Genomic DNA, 20,102 nt, shown 5'->3' with positions numbered 1-20,102 from the left:
CTGACATTTTTCAATGAAAAAAGTATCTCGAGTTTCTCATGCATTTTAATATGCAATAAAGCCATTGGATCACAGGAAGTTATGATTATCAAAAGTTTCTTATTTCTAACTGTTTTTCCTCAATTGGAAGCAAATCACATTATCGAACAGAATTTGTAGGAGCGTTTCCTTGACAATTCAGTTCCCTTTTTTTTTTTTTTTTAACCTATGTTACAAATTGTCCATTCAGTTTTGATTGGTTGAAACTAGCAGTGCAAATTATAAGACTAACAAAAGAGGGACCATTTTTATTCCAGGACAATTCTCTCGACCTTGTCTGAAATCAAAAAGTTCGTTATTAAAGTGCTGGCATTGAATGTTTATGTTAATGGAAGGTCAAGCTATAAGTTGGCAACTGACACGTCGCTATCGCTATACATGGTTTTTATTTCATGTTTTATTGTGCCTTATAGCCCTTGACAATAGATAGTTTTTATTTCATTTTTATCGTGCCTTGTAGTTCTTGACAATAATTTGCTATTGATCTGTCTTGCTCACGCGCTATGATAACGCCGTCTCTCAAGATCACTCCGCTGCAGAGTGATTGCATTCTAATTGGTCAAGGGCCAGAGGTGGTTGTTGTTGTTATGGTAACCTGAGTGCACTTGGGATGCTTTGGTGGTGGTGGTGGTGGTTAGGTGGAGGTGGGAGGGGCAGCCACTCAAGACTGTAGGGAGCTCTAACCCAAGGCTTTGCAGTAACTTCAGAAAATTGACGCTGTCTGTCACTTCCACCTGACCGTGTGTGTGAACAAGACAGAAATGTGTGTAATGGTTACAAAAAAAAAAAAAACTCAGCCTCCAATTTGAAGCGTTCTCTAAAGCAACATACTTTGCTTGTTGAATTCCCGTTGACATTCTCACCACCCGCTTGCTTCCCTTTTACCTCCTGGAGTCTCAAATCAAGTGCAATTGCGGATGTTTATTTTTCTACAATTTATTTGTAATTCCATGTTTACCAAATGAGTCTGCATTAAACTTTGTGGCCTTTGCAATATTAAATTCAGAGGCAGTTGGGAGCAAACAATACAACAGATTACTGCGGGTGGTTTTCAATAACTGCTCGGTTTTTTTTTTGTATAGAGAATCACAAAGACCTGAAATTTCAACAGGGGAGTGTCGACTTTTTATATCCACGGTATTAAAAGAATCTACTGTTGCTAGCGATTCTTATTTGGAGTTTTTAGTACCCCCCAAGGGCTGATAAGCAGGTGCCTGACTGAAGTACGCCGGTGTGGGATGACATTTCCGTGACTTGAAAAACGAGGCTTGTCATCATTGAAAGCAATTTCTATGCACAAAGAGAGAACGATATTGAGATGAGATTGTACATCCAGTGGCATTCCCATATCGCCGTCGTCTGGGACCAAACTCCATCCTTCAAGATGACAACGCTCACCCCCCACGGAGCGCCGTTCATCTGAGACTCGCAGTCGTTTGAGTCCTTACCTGTCATTGGAAGAAGATGCAAACACGGGAGTTGAGTTAGTCCCAGGTCCTTTAGGTTTGTTGACCTTTGCATAAAGCCTATCAAACGGGTCTTCGGGTATGGCTCCTGGGTCATAACTCTGATTGGCTTGACCAGAAACGGTTGATGGACCTTGGGGAGAAGGAGGAGGGGTCCTGATATGACGTTGTTGGACTGTATTCTGTGGAGAGGACTGAAACAGTGGTAGTGGCGGTGAAATCACAGCACGGTCCTTAAAGGATTGTATTCGGGCATAATTGGGATCGGTGTCATCATCCTCCACGTTTTCATATACGGATCTGCCACCTGCAACTTGTTGGTCTTTGGAGTGGTGCTCATGTCCAGCCTCAATTCTGACAAAGGCAAAGAACAAATTTAGTTGAAACATTTGGACTATTGGGAACAGACGAGTATAAAGAGAAACTGAAGAAAACATAAGTACAAGAGTCCATTAGCATGATTGAGAAAATATATTAAAAACAATTCTGATTTCTATTGGCCCAAGGCTCAGATGTGAATAGCATGAAACAGTAAAAAAACAAAAATCAATGCAAGATTAGTAATGGCTAATTACAGTGTTTACGGCAAAAGCCTTTTTTGGCATTCAAGAGAAAACAACAATGGGAAAAATAAACTATTCCAACCTCTCACGCTCATCTTTCATCTTTTCAAAGTCCAGGTCATTCAGAGTGTCTGTCTTCTGACGCTGCAAAGCAGCCTTGGCCTCTTTCTTGTCCTCTTTTTTCTTTCCAAATCTGAACATTTCACAGAAATGGGAATAATAATAGGGAGGGGGAAAATAAACAGTGTATTACTAAGGGGATCTGGGCTTAAAGTCATGTGACAGTTTCAATGTAAAAAATAAAAAAAAGTTGTGAGTCAAGCATATCATCTGTACATTTTGCCGCATCCAAGTTTGATCAACTTTAAAAAAAAAAAATACAATCTTGGTTAAAAATCCTGAAAGGCACGACACGAACAGAAATGGAGACAAAACAATACTGATTTTTTATTTACAATAATACTTAACTATATGTGCCTGTGGCTGTAAAGCAAAGCGTGGAGAGTCCCTGTCACCGAAATGCATTGACTATTGATCAGTGCCAAAATGGAACTGTAACCTTGTGCATTCCTACAGTGTGACTACAGTGACCCGCACGGTACGCATTATCGTCACTAAGACTGCCGATTAAACAGAACAGCATCAGCAAAGATTGACTGGCAGCCAGTTGGATGGACGGTAAAAGCTCCTGCTCTGTCATTAGTGGGAACAGAAGGATGACTTGTGAATATTCATGACCTCGCACTACATTCTTTACCACCACTCATTTGCATGTGAGGATGATTTAATCACAATTATGTACACGTTATTAAGGCTGCCATCTGTGTAAGAGAAGGTTGCTTGAGAGCGGCAAAAGTCATTTTCTGGCTGTGACTTTGTTGTGACGAGAAGAAGAAAAAAAAAAAAAAGCATTTGCTAGACTTATTTTAATGGTTGAATTGTTCATAAGCAATAAAGTGCCGGTATGTGCATTATACATGTTTTCAATTTCGTACTGATAGAAGCACCAAACGCACTAGAAAGGATCAGTTCATCACTCTGTTCCATAACAGGTCCCTCCAAGGTGTTTCTATAATTGAACCGCATTATAGTATGTGAGGACTGTAATAATTCCAAATGTCTCGAGGAATTTACTGTATATGGCATCAGAGCGTATAGCCGGAAAGACCGCCCGTCCGTAATTTCGACGTTATTTTAGATTCACTTACATCGCCATAGGCGGGAACATTTTCTTAATTTACATGATCGTGCATTAGGGTAATATTTACGTCTGATGGTGCTGGGAATGCAGTAAAAACCCATTTATAAATCCCCCACAGTCTCTTGGAGCACAGATGGGGATTACCAACTAGTAAAACGGGGAATTTGCCAAACCTTGATAGATTTTTGTTGACCTAGCAGACACGGAATCTCAGCTTACTGAAGGCAAGAAATGTGAGCGCACAGTATTGAGAAACAGCATAAAATCCATTCCTAATCAGAAACAGGGTTGTAATCTTTGTAAACTTACACCGAGCAGTGGTAATGCTTCAATTTACATTAGACTCTAAAACGAAGAACTTTATATAGCAAATACACGATCTTTTCGAGTTCGTAATAGCTAATGCGAGTAGAAAATTTGCACACATTTTGTCTCCCCCTCCCTCTGCCATCACAGCATGCCGACCCTTGAGGAAATCGCTGACTGACATTGTGCAACCGTGACAGACAAACAAACACACATGTGCACAAACACACACACACACACACACACACACACACACACACTGATTGGCAGGCATGACACTAGTCAGTGACACGCCAATGACTTCCTGTCACATTGTTTGATTGGCAGCTAGGGTGTCTACCCACCCATTTTGAGTATGTTCTCTCTAATTAGAAAACAAAAGACAAGTCTGGTCAGAAGACAGAGTAGTTTGTGCATAATAAATTAAGAGGCGGCAACTACACGCAGAGAAAGGTTGCATGTTTTAGAAATGTAATAATGCTTGTGGGTATAAGGTCTCTTTTAAGCCATGACAAACAAATGAATGTCCTTTTCTAGTCGAACCATGTCTTAACTCAGCAACAAAGATTCATAACTATCCTTCCGCTCATTTTGTATTGGGAAATAATTGAAATCAATCAGGTTGGATTTGGATTCCGCTGTTTGCTCCCAATTAATCGAATGGAAGCCTTTTTTTTTTCCTACGGTAAGTCTAACTTGCAAGAAAGTAAATGTGTGAACCCATACGACCACTGAGCCGCAATGTACGTCGCGTTCTCCTCAACCCCACAATGGAGCAGCCTGAATGGCTCCCACTGTTGAGCGAGGATAATAGCCTCATCGATGGAACATTTGAAGTCTACCAGAGGTGTCACATTTGGACCAGCTGGCGAGAGAAGAGCGCGAGGAAGGAGCGAAAGAAGGAAGTGCACGCACAGCTGCGGAGCATTAGCGGGGTACGCGCACCGCATACGCACGCCGATGATTCACGACGACCGCCAGCCAACGATGTGACAACCATCTGACTTGGTGACCAATCGCAAAAGGAATATTCATGATCTTTGGTCGGCATCTTCTTGCAAATATATTTTTACCATTTTAGGTTTGCGTGTCTCTTTTTGTGAAATATTGAACTCATAGACAATCTTGCACGCACACAACACACACACACACACACACACACACAGACACACAAGTGACTGGCATATCTGATTGGCAGATGGCAGCAGTCTCATTGACAGAGCCAGCTGTCCACTTTCATTTTAATGAGGTAATGTGAATTAAAATGGGATTGCATTAAAGGCTTTCTGTTGATGCGGGTTTTATTTTATCGACACTTTGCAAAGTTTGTCCAAAAAGAAAAAAACATGCTCTGTATTTTTTTTTTTTTTTCTTTTCAGATGGTGCACAGACAAATGAGAATGTAATTGCAGGTAAAAGCAAAAAGTGTGACCACGGAATATGATTAATATAATCACTGCAAAAACCACAGCCATTAGGAATACGTCTGGCTATATGGCTACCTTTGGAGCATTATGATATACATTTATCCCAATGCGGCAAATCTCGGCCTAGATGGAACTTTGAGCAGGGCCAATTTGCCCTCTTAGTCTCTAACCATTACATGCAATCAAATGCAGATGGGGGAGCCGAGGCTTGAGGGAAAAGAAAGCCAGGAACGTTCTGAATGGTACAAAGATTATCTCGCTACCGCGGTGTACAGCAAAAGTAAAAAAAAATGGTCACAAGAAAAGATGAAAGTTGGTATTCAAATTAAAAAGTGGAATATAACGGTCTGAAAATGCAAAATACCTGCGCGATATTTCAAAATGACATAATTACAGCAGATATTTCTAAGTGCCTTTCGTAACTTGGAAACATACGCACCGTAAACAAAGAAGCCTGTCTACATATACTAAATATGCTTAAATGGATGTATTGGGAACCAAGATTAAAAAAAAAACATAATGCAACTGTAGCAAAACAAAATAATTGGTGAAGTTTGGGCTTGTTATCCTTTAGATGCACCAACATTACTTTCAGGTTGTGTCACACAGCCAAACAGGCATAAAATCAGCAAATGAGCAGTTTCAAAGACAACCGCTACAGCTTATCATTGGCAGAAGAAGAAAAAAAACAGAATTTCATTCATTATTGAGAAATGTACAAAGCTGTCTTACGTCATGTATCTTATATGAAGATGGAGCTGTGAACAGCTGCTAACAGAAATGAGTCACTCCCTTAAGATGTACGGTATTTACATGAAATGGATAGAAAAAGTCTACACACCCCTGTTTCAAATGCCCTATTTTTGTCATAAAAATAAGACCGAGATAAATTATTTAAGCTCTTTTTTCCACCATTAATGTAACCTACAAACTGTACAAGACCGCTTTGTAAGCAAAAGTGTTTTAGAGCTGTTTTTCTACAGATGTGTATCAGTGTAAAGGCCGTGTGGAATCTCAGTTCGATAACAATCATGCTTAAAAAAAAAAAAAGATCTGCTATCAATTTAGAATGAAAGCAGAAAGTCCACATTGTTCATCGAAACACTAAGTCCCTTCACACTCTGTATGTACCTACTGTACTCGCCCCTCTCACACTTTGAGTTGGAGTTAATCAGAGCAAATAGCTCCAACAGATAATTTTAAGCACCTCTTAAAAGAAATTGGGGCACGGCTCTTAGAGTGCTCTTTGTGTGCTACCGAACACGTGATAGCGCTTCACTGGGGGTGAGTGCTCGCTGCGTGGACGTGTGAATACGGGCGGATGGGGGTGATTACATACGCTGCTTGTTTATTTGCACTGACTGAAAAAGACGTTATACATCCTGAATTCCATCCATGTTGCCTTATCTGACTGACGCTGCCCTTGGTTGACATTGTACGAATCCAAAACGACTTTTTCCAAGTGGTCGTTTTCAAAATCCGGCTACGCATTCCAAAGACGGTCTGGGAAATAAATTGCTCAGACTTGCTTGGATTGATTTAGAAAAATCAGCTCTCGTTGCTGTGACCGACCTTGATGTCGTTCAAGTGTTTTGTGGCCCCGACTAAATGACTTCAGAGACTCGCAGAAGGCAAAACAAATAAAATGTCGATGGGGCTTTGTTAGTAGTAGAGCAAGTGGATTCATCTATTTGCTGTGATACTACTGCTGCTTTGTGACTGACATTTTTTTTACTCTGTCATAGCAGTGACAATCAGTTTCATTAAGGTTGTTACTTTAAATCCACTGAGATATATAAGAATACATCACTCTCACCTCATTGGCAAATATAAGGCAAAAAAAATGTTTGACTCACCTCAACAGGCCAAAGCCTATTTTCTTGGACTTCTTTTCAGTTTCCTCAGACTCCTCTGCTTTTTTCTTCTCTTTTTCTTTCCCTTTGCCTCTGTTCTTATCCATCATCTTGGTTTTTACTTTGTTTTTCTTGTCCCCTTTTCTTTTCTCCTCCACTGGATCCCCTACGCCTTGGCGCGAAGAGCTACTCGCCGGCGTTTCCCGTCCTGAACTATGCTCTGATGCATCTAGAACAGAGGATAAGAAACACAATGAGAATTGGATGGCGTGGAAGAAAGCAACTCAAAGGCGCTGGTGATCTAATTTCAACTTTACTGCATTTAAACCTTCTTTCAAATTAATCCCAAACGATTGTGGCTGTTAAGGAATGCTTAAGTGGCAGTGCATGTGCCTCACAGTTCTTAGGGTTGGGGTCTGAGCTCCGGCTTTCCTGTGTGGCGTTTGCGTGTTCTTTCCGCGCTTGTGAGGGATTTCTCCGCGGACTCCCGCTTCCATCAAATTCTGAAAACATGCATGTATAAGGGTCAATTGAAGATTGCCTAACGTCCACACGTGTGAATCTGAGTGTGAATGTACCCTGCCTCTCACCCAAAATCAGCTGGGAATACCTACTGCTCCCCCACGAACCTGATGAGGACAAATGAATGCATAAAGCTATAGGTTGAGTAAAACAATCTTTTTAAAAAAAAAAATCCTGTTAATGCATTCCAGCATACCCATGCATAATTGGCAGCAAAAAAAAAAAATTAGCATGCATGTCCAACCATCTGTCATGGCTACAGTATTTATTTGCCATAGCTATGCAAACATTTTGACTTCATGGCGAGGGCACGCTCAAGGACTGTTCTCTGTCAATTAACAGCGGGCTCGGAAAGTTTTGAACAATTAGAAGCATGATGACAGACATGGCCGGTGCGTGTGCGCGCTGTTGACGTGCCCTATTAGGCCCATCCTGTGTGTAGTGTCGTGATCTGAAACAGGCCATCTCATTACTCTGCTGGTGACTGATAAGAGTTTGCTGCTAATAACACGACTGGGAATTGAGCCACACCTCACAGTGAAACAAAGCGAGCAGATAGCGTTTACCCCCCTGAATAAATATTTAAAAGCTAAACCCCGGCTAAATATTGAATCATGTACTGAAGGGCAATCTGCTGCATTGCTTCATACTGTTTGTGTTGACAGCAGTGTGGTAGTCTGGGATTCTTCCAAAATTCATGAAACATATCTTTTCTAAATCAATCCTGTGGGCAAAAATTAAAAAAGCAATTGCTCTAAAATGTTGATTTAAAATTGCTTTGAGCCGTTTGTATGGTTCCCACACCTCAGAACTGTGAGGGACACAATTAATCACGAGAACGCTCTAAAACAAATGACAAGTCTTGTGAAGCGGTCAACAAGACAAATTTTTGGACACCAATATGATACTCACCGTCGTCGTCTTCTGGTGGCCCGTCGTAGGACTTATCGATAGCCGCCCTGAAGCTCTCGTTGCAACCTCTTCCTCGGGCCATATTTGGACGAGCGCGATGGAAAGGTAGGAGTTCATTCTTTCGGTTGACTTCGGACATAGCCGTCTGCAAACTTTCCAGCGAGCAGGATTTTTTTAAACCGAGAGTCGGGCCGAGTCCTGCGGGGGTTTGCGGAGCTAAAAGGGAACAGTATAACACAAAGGTGTGTGTTTTATTTGCTAAAATACATCATTTTAAAAATAGGAAAAAAAATAGATGGAGAACAGAAGAAGCTAACCGGGAGTCAAGAAGACTGTGGCACGTGTGGCCTTTTGAGAGCAATTGTGCCATGAAACCAAAACTGTGATTGAGTTTGCTGTGGCATTGTTGAGATGGTGATGGATGTGTTTGCTCGAGTCCAACGGGTTCGCTATCCATCATGACCGCATTGAGAGATATTACCGAGGGAGGAAGGGGAACCGCAGAAGGAATGATGAAACGCAACAGAGCTGTAGTCGACTGCAAAGAAATGTAGCCAAAGAGATTGTAGGTGTAAGTTGGACCATCTGGAGAATGCAAAGGTGATGCCAAGCGTGTAACAGACTGGATTGCAAAGTTTTAACACGTTCATGTTTCAAAAAACAGAACGACGAAAAAGAAAGAAAAGTCGCATTTAATGCTGGGTGTTATTTTTTTTTTCCAGTGACTGGGCGGGAGTGTGAATATTCACCAAATAAAGAATTCCTTAATAAAAATGGTTTATATTGTGATTTCTGGACAAAATGGAAGGGAGGAATAACATCAGGGAGGTAGAGCAGATTAAGTTTATTCTTGGGAACATGGTGACAGACAGCAAAAAGGGGGGGGGGGGTTGGATGGAAAGTGGTGAGCTCGACTCGGCCTGTTGCCAGCTCCAAATACATTTGTACAGGTTAACATTACGCACACACAAACACACGAGATGGCTGGAGATTGTCGATACGATGCCACTTTGATTCATGATGGCTAAACCCGAATCACTTAAGATAATGATTCCCTATACACATGACTGCTCCTGCGGTTTTTGGATGTGTGTATTTTGTTCTGAGATTAGAAGGCTGATGACGACGTGACTGAAGCATCAATTCTGGCCCACCCACTTGGGCGCAGACACACACTCACACACACACAGAATGCATGCATGCATAATGTACATTGGCTGCTGGCAGGAGAGATGGACAGGGGCTATGACTGGTGATGCTCCCATCCATAAACACACCACACATTATGTCCAGATGCCCATTATAATTATAAATTAACGCAGACAATAACCAGAAAATTAATCGGTAACAAAATACGACCGTTTGCTGCTGCCTTGTCGAAAATACTCAATCAACGATTAACTTGTTACTATATCATGACTTAACGACAATGTTATGAAGCAACAGTATTTTGCTGAACATAATTGCCGGACTGGAATTTCAGCTCAAATTTATAAATGAAGTCTAGTTTGTGTCACGTTGTTATCAACAATTCTCGAGCTTTCAGTTGAAGTTATCCTACACAAAAGCCCAAAGCGGTTTGTTATGTTGTCACTCAAACACACTTGCTCTCCAAACACAAAGTATTTGTTCCTAACAGGATTTGTGTCATAAATGTAATTACTGCGGTCCAAATGTAAGATGATAGCATTAAGCCGCTTTTGGAGGGAGAGCGAGAAAGAAAGAAACAGTCAGAGAGAGAGAGAGAGATGACAGAACAAGTGATTAGTTGGAAAGGGTAGAAAACGATACTGGCAGAGGAAAACAGACACTAAGACAAGAACAAAGAGCGTGAGGAATTTTAAGAGTAAAGAGGAGCATGACATCTTGAAAATAAAACACAATGAGATAGCTTGCCAAGCTATCCCGAAGCTATTTTCTTGGCATCGAGGCAATAGGCTACATCCAAAGTCAAAATTACGCTAAGGAGCAGCTCAACAATACAGAGCCAGCAGACCTGCCAACAATCCTCACTTGGAGAAAATCTAAACACGCCATACAGTCTCTTAAAAAGAGATGTAGCTTGGTTCTAGACTTCTAAATCCACATTCAAATGCAAAATATACCTGGAACATGTTTTCCGGAGGTATCTAACAGTGAGCGAGTAAGAAATACAGTCGTGTCAACTTGCCACTTACCACTCGTCTGAGTCGGAGCTTTGGAACTTTAAACATACTCAACATATTTTGCTATTATTAGTGTTAAACCGGTCTCCACCCAACTGTTCCCTCTTCCTGTTCAGGCTGTTCCTGTATCAGTACAGCAGCAAAACAAACGAGTTGGGCCTGATTTGAAAGTCCTAACTGACAGTTGCGGCCACACCAAGGCGACCTGAGATGCAATGCAAGCTCCTTGAGACAAATGTCACATTGAACCATTTCAAAAAAAACATTGTAGTCATATCCCAAAACTCATCTTGGTTCTGATCCGGAGTTCACTGAGATAATAAAACTGACAATACTAAATGCAAGAGAACCTACCTAGCTAAGCGTGTACTTCTTTTAATTCCCGTCCGACTGCACCACTTAGTAATAAAACTTAAAAAGTCATGGGCTCCTTTGAATCATCCATGCCTTAAGCGATAAAATATTAGTAGAAGTGATATCAGGCTTGTTTAGATGCTTATGATCCCTTTTATCAAGATGATCCTTGATCTGATAGCTCTAATTCCAAAACATGCATTATACATGACATCTTATCTCCGATAATTCACATCTTAAATCACAGCAAAAAAAAAAAAAAAGATTACAGTGAAATGAGCAATTTGTTTCATTTGCCCTGGGTGAACAACTATTATTAGTCCCCGATGGCAAATCCCATTAACCACGTTTAAACGTATCCAAGAACCTCCTTACGGTAAGTTAAGAAAAATATTCAAGAACATCCACGTTGTAGCAAAAGTAGCGCTGAGATAGACGATAATATTTCAATGATAAGCTGACCTCACTCCGTCCGAGAACCAAAGAAATGGAGAACCAAAAAAAAAAAATACAGACGCAATATTTATGGATGTTAAGGACTGCCGTCTTAAGTATACAAGCAATTCTCCTCCTTCGCCGACACAGCTGTTTATAAACCAAGTCATCTTCTGGCAAGTTCCTGACAAATGAGGACAGAAACAAATGGCCTCTCTCTCTTGTTGCCGTTCTCTTTCAAGCACCATGACATATACGATCCACCCGCATGTCATTGATAACCGAGTGGAAGCTGATAGAGACAAATGGGTTGGCCAGCAAAAAGAGGACAGTACTGATTACTGCTCACTTTTATTGGCTTACTGGAGAAAACGGAGATGGGGGTCAAGGAGCATTGCGTATATACAAAGCAGCAGCCAAGAAAGCTCTTGAACCCCGTGTGCCATATTGCTACGAGGGCGGAGCAAACGTTTACCGATGCAAACAGACAGGAGAAGAGACTGAGCTATTTGTACTGCGTGTCTAAGGTCTGTTGAGAAGACAGCTAATGTGCGGTGATATACACGTGTACACACCCACAGAGACTCTCTCTCGCTCGCTCACTGACAAATCAATACGTCAATCCATATAAGCCTAAGTAGGTGGCTTGGAGCTTGAATCCCAAGTAAAGTCAGCAAGAACCAGCAAGACAAGGAAACAATGGACAAAAAGACAAATCTGTAAAAAAAAATGAGGAGAAGAAGAAGAAGGCAACAGATAGCAATAAACAATCGCAGAGGCAGAAACGTCTCTGAAGACACTTTTTTTTTTTTTTTTGGCAGAGTCTTGGCAGTATGTGACTGCCATCAAAGTCAAAGTTGCACGAGGGAGAGATTCAGACAATGGTCTCCCTCAGCATCACGTACAAACACATTTTCAGGGAGCCGTTGTTCCTCCTAAGCCCCTCTGCCTGATTGTCAGCCTCTAAGCCGGAATGCTGTCGGCGAGAAAAAGACTGCGAGAGGGCAAGCGAGAGCACAAGAGTGAGGACATTAGCGGTGGATGGAGGAAGAAATAATTGGGGGAGAAGACGACATTAAACAGGCAAACCGAAAAGCTGACAAGTATTTTACTCCAAATAGAAGTTCTGCAAAAAAGGTCATTAGAAAATGGATCGACTTGTGCCGAGTGTTTTATTCTACCGTCTGGTAATACGTTCTGACACACATTTAAAATCCACTTTTGTGCATAAATGAATACATTTTTACACATATTCATGTGCTCATTACGCACACACACAAAGCTGTGGGCTGTTTTTATTAACACGGTAAAAGAAGAAACACAAGTAGAACCACTTGCTTTTTTTTTTTTGTCCGATCAGCAATATGCTTAGCAGACCGTTCCGTCCTATTTAAAGTGGCTCCGGGTAAGAGACCAAGTGCAGTTGAAAAAGTTTTGCTCCAGAAAATATTAGTGCTGATTTTATGCTTTATCTCTCCGAAACGATTAGCGCAATCATTAGGATCATTGTAACGCAATATCTCTCGTCGAGCGTGTGAATATGATGCGCATCAGTCGAGGCATTTCCCCGACCGTTGCCGTATTGAATTTCTATACTGCCTAATATTATGTGAGAGAATTCACATGCAATATGAACTACCATTTATGTCACACCTTCATCTCTGAGTCTGCTTAATTACAATATAATGTGGAGTGGATTATGTGCCAATGTATGATGAAGAATTTCCATCATCACCAGGACGCCATATGGAAAGGATGATCATCAAATTGTGTGTTGATTTTTGGGGTGTGGAGGTGGAAAATCGTGGCGGGAAGTTAAAGAAAAAAAAACAGCATTCCCATAAATGACGGTTTCACAGCCGCTGATGTTTTTCCCAAGAGCTCACCCAATACTGCCCACTGTTTTATCAAATCTGTGCTCCTCAAAAGTCCTGAATTGAGTTGGGACAGAAATGCGACTGAACCGAGTTTGGTGTGGACAATAATTGGGATAATCTACTTATATATACTATACTGCATCCGGAACGCATTGTCCTTCCCAAACTCGAGCATATAAAATATGCATCAGGATGAAAGAAGCAGGTCCAAACCAATTCTGGGAAAGGGTTCGAAAAGAAACATGTTTTGCCCTCAATTTTTCCAGCGGTTAGAAGTAATTTCTCTTTTATTAGCGTTTCATTTCTAGAAAGCACATGTTGCATTCTGCCCATGATTTTGCCGTAATGCACATTATGCCTGTGTGCTAGCTCCCATTTTTTTTAATGGTTATGGACCTTTTAAATGAAACGTAATGACAACTTTAAAGCTGAGAAAAAAAAGTAGAATGTGGAAAACGTTTGAAAGGTATTTTCCAGAAAAGCTGACGCACTTTAAGTCACAATAAATGACTGACTTTGTAATAAGATAAACTAAATTCCTTGTCTTCACTAGTAAACGCTGACACACTATTTTATTTACAGTGATGCCCTTTATGATATGGGAGTTGGGAGTTTTAAGATAAGAGTCATCTTTCGATTATTTTGTTTTGACTTATGAGCCAAAATCTGAGATATGAGCACTGTATGGTGGCAGTGATGGGATTATACTGCCCCCAGGTGGCCCGGGTGTGCACACCAGAAGAAGCGGCGCATGTCCATAGAGTTGAACCAAAAATGTCAAAAGGTTTCTTTCTAATATAAACATTTCTTTATATTATTATATTTTTATATAAATGTCTTTATATCATATTCACTTATTATGATTTTTCTTATTAAACATTTTTCTGAAGGCTGGAACGGATTACTGGCATTTCCATTCAATTCAATGCAGAGAATGATTTGAGAAAAGGGTTGTTTTTTAGTTTTCAAGTATGGTTTGTGCCTGGTATCTGTTCACAGTGTAGGAAGGTAATTTTGGGCTGAAACTATGACCGGGAAAAAAATAATTCAGTAGTCATTTGGAGAAGGTTTCCTCACCTGCAGTGTTTTCAACCTGGGATCCTTCATGGCTCACATCTGTACCTGAAACAAACAAAAAATTATCAATAATCCTGAAACACATACAATCCACATTTCAAATTGGACTCTACTTGATCTTCAAAATTTCCACTCATCATGAAGAAATTTCCAAATGTGCCAAAGTCCCTCTTCTCAACCCCACCGCCAAACTTGTCATCGGGACCATCTGATCTTCATCCCGGAATGTTTAGTCAGCATCACAGCTCGCAAGCAAGTCATCTCATTCATCACTAGCACTCACTTTTCTCTTTGAACATATCAGTCGGGGCTTTCATCTCTAAGACGTCACTTCACTTTCGCCTCTTTCCATCATCCCCCTCGCTATTCAGTCATGTTGTTTCTTCACCACTCAAACTGAACCAGCTGTGTTGGCCTTTTTCTCCTCTGTTGGACACCACAGCTTTCATAATTGTCCCTAGTCAAGCTTTGGGTTACTTTTCACCTATTTTAAAAAAGGCACTTTTGAGCTATTCTTTGCCCTTTGCGGTGAAGAAATGAAAAGGAAAAAAAAAAGATGAAAAGCCAACACCAACCGGCGGGTAGCTCTCTGCCAAATACACACAAGACCACAAAAACCAAACAGTAAATGGCTGTGCGCTGCAAATATTTTCCTAATCAAAAGCAAGCGTAAAACGTAATTCTAGCACTGTGCATTGGTGAATACGTCTGACCACATCAGTTTGTGGCTAATTTTTATGACGGCTTCTGCAGCCCCAGACTTTTGGCAAGTCGCCGTGCGTCTACTTTGGTTTCACGCAGATAAAGTGTAAATATGCATACGGGTGCAGTTGAGATGTCTCATTTCATTTCCAAAGATTGGTTGAAGCTAATATAATGAGCTTATTATTTTCATTGAAATGCACTGAATGGTGGCATAGATACATCCACGTCTGCAAAACACAAAAGAATTTGCCGAGATATGAATTTTCAAATTTGTTTACATCCATGTTATGACTGCGTGATATTCATCGTGATGCATTTCAGTTGTTTCATGCATTGTATTAATATATTAGAAATGGATCTAAACAGTTAAAAAAAGTCATATAATCATATTAAATTGGAATTGCTAATTCAACCCCAGGAGTGACTGAAAATGCATGAAAAGCTAAATATAAAAAATGCCCACCAGTGTGTGTCTGGTTTGGAGCAGTGCCCAAGTCAACGCTCTTGGAGGCCTTCACATGCTGGAACTGCTGCTGGGCGTCGTACTGGGACGGAGACATTTTCCTGGTACCAGAATCACCAACATGTTCATTTAAACTCTTAGAATATTTTTTAAAAGTACAAAATGTCTCAATCGCTGAAATGATCAACTCACCTTTCGTGTAGGTAGGAGAACGGCTGAGCAGAGCTTCTTGCCTCGGTACCATGTCCATTGTGATCTGCCTCGTCATCAATGTGAGAATAACTCGCATAGGACCCTGAAAAATATACAGTGCCAATGTCCAGTGCCCTTTTTTTTGGTCCATACATTACATTGCAGACTAATTGGCTTATTGTCTGTTTATTGCTATTAATGACACAATCACTTTTATTTTATTGTATGTTTTGAGTTGCGAGGGCTTATACAACCACAACAAACCTTTCATTAAATCTAAATCATACCAAAAGTATGTTTTCTTCTGTCTGCACACAGGATTCCTGGAGAACCTCCTGAGTGAATTAGCAGTTCTTTGCTCAATTCTCAGCGAGGTTATTTCTCTGAGATCCTAATTGTCCCAAATGTTCCTTTTAAAAATAACAAAGGCTCTCCTCTTCGGAACACGGAGTGCCATAGATTTACAATACGATGCTGGATTCTAGATAAGGTAAGCCATTTTAAACTAAAAAGTAAAAATGTTTCCATAAAGAATAATTAGATGTATGCCAACGTTTGATAAAATACTTTCCATGTAGCTGCACTGTAACTTTGGTTGTCATCTTACAATGTAATATTTTTTTTGTTACTGCGCCTTTCAGATCTCCCATTAATCATCACATCTTCCACTCCATTTTCCATTTTTCCCCGTCAAACTTAGTCATTTCTCGTCACTGCCAGCACCTTAATCGGCTCCACTGTCAAAAACACATTCTTCTTTCACCTCGTGCGCACACACACAAATCTGTTCTCACTGCCTCCCACTCTTTGATGTGAAAAAGGCATTTTTTCTGTTAAAAGATAAATCATCCGGTAGCAGTAGCAGATGCCCATTTTTTTTTTTTGTGCGTCCGACCTTCTGTATTTGGAACCCTCTCTCCTTTTTCGCTTTCGTAGCTCACGCGTCATTCACACGGTGACACTTAGCTCGAAATATACACACTTGAAAAATGTCCTCACTATTGTGTACATGTGAATGACACTGTAGATGAGGTGAATTTGAAGAGCAAGGTCAGACATGTTTACCACATCCAGCGTAAACACACAAAACACACACAGATAACACAGTTTGATTCCGGCTAACAATCAGAGCACGAGCGTGCTTACTCGAACGCTCGCACATCTGCAAACTCCAGAGACACAAATTAAAAAAAAATAAAAATAGCCTCGCACACACTATGTTTGTGCAAACTCATGCAAGCTCATATACTAAACAGATTAGGTGAAGAAGGTCAACATTGCCTCAACTAAAACACAGGAGAAGCTTGACAAACACCAGAGGAAGGATAAACAGCAAGGTAAAAAGAGTGAGGGAGAAATAAAAAGGCAAAAGGGTGTCATCGTTAATTAAAATTGTCAAGTAGATGACAGTCGCTGTCCCAATTGTTTTTAGTTCATCCGTAAAACATTAATTAGTTTGATTTTGATTATTAAGTCAGTGCCTCTGTTTGACTGAAGTTATTGGAAAACGAAATGCCAGCTGTTTCAACAACACAAAATGATTTTCTCAAACTAAATAACTTTGCTCAGGCAGAACTTTTGCCTGAATTGCTCTACCTTAAAGGGCCAAAATCTAAAATTGAGTTGAGGAGAAATTTGTTGCGATCAGGTTTTTATTTAATTTCGAAATTAAAAGTTATTTACAGTGTATCTGGTCTGATTACTATCATCAAAATGTAATTGAATATTTTGACCCTGACACAAGAAATAATTTATGAGACAGTATATTTGAAGAAAAAGTACAAGGTGGTTGGGAAAATGTTTTTTCTGTGTTATATCCATAAAAAGCCAATCAGGTTAATAAATCAACTTTGTAGCCATTGTAGCTAGCTTGACAAACAGCCCGCGTGTCACGCCAAAGCTATTAGAAGAATAAAAAAATCTATTGCATCCATAAAAGCCTCCTCTTGTCATTACTTCTTCTTTTCTTATTGAAATGTCGGACATAAAGCAATGCTACAATAATTCAAAGCGGGTTGAAAGGACTGGTGATTTGTTTTTTTAATTTACTGTACGAACTCACCATCAGATGTGTGGAGTGCGCTGTTGACGTGATAGTTAGTCGGGTAAACCAATCCTGCGGGACTGTTGGTTTGATTCATCAACCGAGACGGGATCGGGGAGTTGTCAAGTGAGCGACTGGATGACAGACCATGTTGATCCTGAAAAATGACACATTCAGAATTGTGACCTCAACAACAATTTTACAGTCTATTGTTCATTATTCTGAGAAAAAAAATATCATAACGAGCCTGCGTAATAAAAGTTGGGAAAGTCATATCAATGACAGCTGTTATAACTGCACTTGCGTAGACAGTTCGGCCTCTTTAAGATACTGAGAAAAACAAATCAGGCATTTCAATGTTGTAATATATTTCTGTCTTTTTCATGAGAGTTCTTTGGGAATTAAATTAGCATATATTCATAGTTTGTCTGGTAAGCAGAAACGGTGTATTAATTAACATATATGCATATGCATGTAGTTTTCTGTCTCTCAAGAAAGACCTCAAACAAACTCCCAAAAATTTCTTTTCTTCGCTGAACACATCAATATTGTCTGGCAGGGCGATGAATATTTTGCAAAAGAAAGCCACATGCTCAGCGACAAATCCATCGCATGAGTGGACACCGCTGTGTTTTTTTATATTTTAGTGGTTCATACGTTTTATTGTTTCGACAGGCGGATCTCCGCAGTTTCTTATCTACGCTCACAAATCAGATCGGAACATTGTTATGCTAATGTCTTATAGCTTTTAGTACGCGCAGCCCATATTTCTTATAATATCTGTGACTAAAGGGCTGAGGAACTCTTATTTTCAAGCAACAGTACAAACAGTGAAATGTCTGAAGCGGTGATTTTTTTTTTTTACTGAACATCCATGATCTGTACTTCCGCTCCACTACCAGCAGCCAATGCAAAATGAAAAAAAAAAGCCATTTACATTCGAGTCAAGCTCAGTGTGGCACAAGGCCCTTGATAGATTCTACGGAGCGATGCAAAGTGGATCTGCTGAATAGCAGCCAGGATGAAAAGAACCTTTTTTACTGATAGAGAAAAGAGATACAGCTGAGAGATGAACACCAAGTCACACGCACGCACTCACAAAAGCGCAAGGACAAAACCGGTGCAAATGCTCTTTTGCAGTTAGCTGGTAAGAGCAGAAAAAAAGAGCGGGGAGACTCGTGTCAAGTATAAATGGAGCTAAAAGCGACGAAAAGTCACTGTGGAAAGAGGCAAAGTCAATAGTCTGTGAAAAAGAAGTCTCCTTTATTCCACGGGAGCCAAAGAAAGGGTACAGGAAACAGTCTTCGGGGAAAAAAATATTAAAATTAAAGATTGCCAAAGTTGACTTGCATCTTTGTTTGTGTACCTTCAGTGCTCTCATCACCACAAGCTGAATGGTCCCTCTGACATTTCCCTCATGCGACATAGAGTGGCGGAGTGTCTCCATGGCCACATGATTGGAGCGTCCGAGCAGAGATTCTCCGTTCACGGCGACCAGCTGATCATTGACGTGCAGACGTCCATCCTGTACCACAAATATGTTCATTGGATGCCCTTCAAAAATGGGTCAAGTAGCACATTTTACAATGGGAAAGTAAAGGTAATGTTGGTTTCATTTAGGGTCACTGGAAATTTGAGGGACCTTTTTCACTGTAGGTCGCTCACCTTGTAAGCAGCTCCTCCATGTATGACAGATTTGATGAAAATTCCCAAGTCCTCTCCTGTCTCCCTCGACTTGTTTCCTTTGAGGCTGACACCCAAACCTGCGGAGCCAGAGTCATTGAGGGGCACCTCGAACATGAGCTGCTCCTTTCCATTCTCCAAAATTAAGCCATGGTCGCGAGGCCCCTCATCTTTCTGAAGCAGAAGAGAAAACAAGGAATGGCGAATTGAATCATTTTTCAATTTACCATTAAAATAACGAATAATAATTTGATTTGTAAAAGTCACCGCGCCCGAGGAAAAACAACCAATTGGAAACAGAAGGTGGAGTGCTATGAACGTAAAATGTAGTTTTAAGTTTTTCCTTCTTATTTTTTTTAACATTTTTTTCTTCAATTTAAGTGATAAATTATTTCCTTATGTTAATGAGGGGTGTGGCTTTGATCGGGGACTGAGGATTTTAAGCCACGCAAACTTCCCCCTTAAACAAATATGAACCTGTCACTTACAGAAAAAGCCTTTTCCTCTCTGTCTCCTGTTTGCTTTTCATCAACAAGGTTCCCCTAAAGCTACAACTGAGCGCGTATGCTAATCATTTTGTAAAGCCCGGCAAAGCAGAGCAGAACATTCATCATCAAAGCATTGTACAGTAAGCACATGTTCCCAAGCAACGGAACCATTCCCATTTGCAAGTCGCCTGCGGCTACAACCAGTACAGGGATAATCTGTCAGTCCTCTGCCTCAGGTGAACCCAGACATAATAGGCATCCATCATGATCCATGTAGCAATTGCAAATGGAATGCATGATGACAGCTAAAAGGTTCAACAAGATGCTAGA

The 20,102-nt window shown here is 40.5% G+C and overlaps 1 protein-coding gene across 10 annotated transcripts in view; it reads right to left on the bottom strand.

The window, feature by feature from the left end:
• LOC148394353 (partitioning defective 3 homolog B-like) overlaps nucleotides 1–20,102 on the bottom strand; it is a 96,273-nt gene that overhangs the window by 27,309 nt on the left and 48,862 nt on the right. For 6 of the 10 annotated variants that reach the window (XM_088382626.1, XM_088382625.1, XM_088382627.1 and 3 more), the window contains 12 exons: nucleotides 19,267–19,458; nucleotides 18,968–19,126; nucleotides 17,620–17,758; nucleotides 15,558–15,660; nucleotides 15,366–15,466; nucleotides 14,198–14,242; nucleotides 8,290–8,505; nucleotides 7,434–7,484; nucleotides 7,254–7,358; nucleotides 6,859–7,084; nucleotides 2,151–2,261; nucleotides 1,488–1,859 (listed from right to left, as the gene is read on the bottom strand). In XM_088382626.1, coding sequence (XP_088238752.1) covers nucleotides 1,488–1,859; nucleotides 2,151–2,261; nucleotides 6,859–7,084; nucleotides 7,254–7,358; nucleotides 7,434–7,484; nucleotides 8,290–8,505; nucleotides 14,198–14,242; nucleotides 15,366–15,466; nucleotides 15,558–15,660; nucleotides 17,620–17,758; nucleotides 18,968–19,126; nucleotides 19,267–19,458 — 1,820 coding nt within the window. The remainder of the gene's footprint in view (nucleotides 1–1,487; nucleotides 1,860–2,150; nucleotides 2,262–6,858; nucleotides 7,085–7,253; nucleotides 7,359–7,433; nucleotides 7,485–8,289; nucleotides 8,506–14,197; nucleotides 14,243–15,365; nucleotides 15,467–15,557; nucleotides 15,661–17,619; nucleotides 17,759–18,967; nucleotides 19,127–19,266; nucleotides 19,459–20,102) is intronic. The other 4 variants (XM_088382630.1, XM_088382629.1, XM_088382633.1 and 1 more) reach the window with 4 other exon arrangements.

The sequence above is a fragment of the Syngnathus floridae genome, chromosome 8 (genome assembly GCF_059516105.1).
Source record: "Syngnathus floridae isolate MCC-2025c chromosome 8, RoL_Sflo_1.0, whole genome shotgun sequence".
Lineage (NCBI taxonomy): Eukaryota > Metazoa > Chordata > Actinopteri > Syngnathiformes > Syngnathidae > Syngnathus > Syngnathus floridae.
Note: the sequence above shows the minus strand (reverse complement) of the source record. Positions and strands in the feature narration are given on the sequence as shown.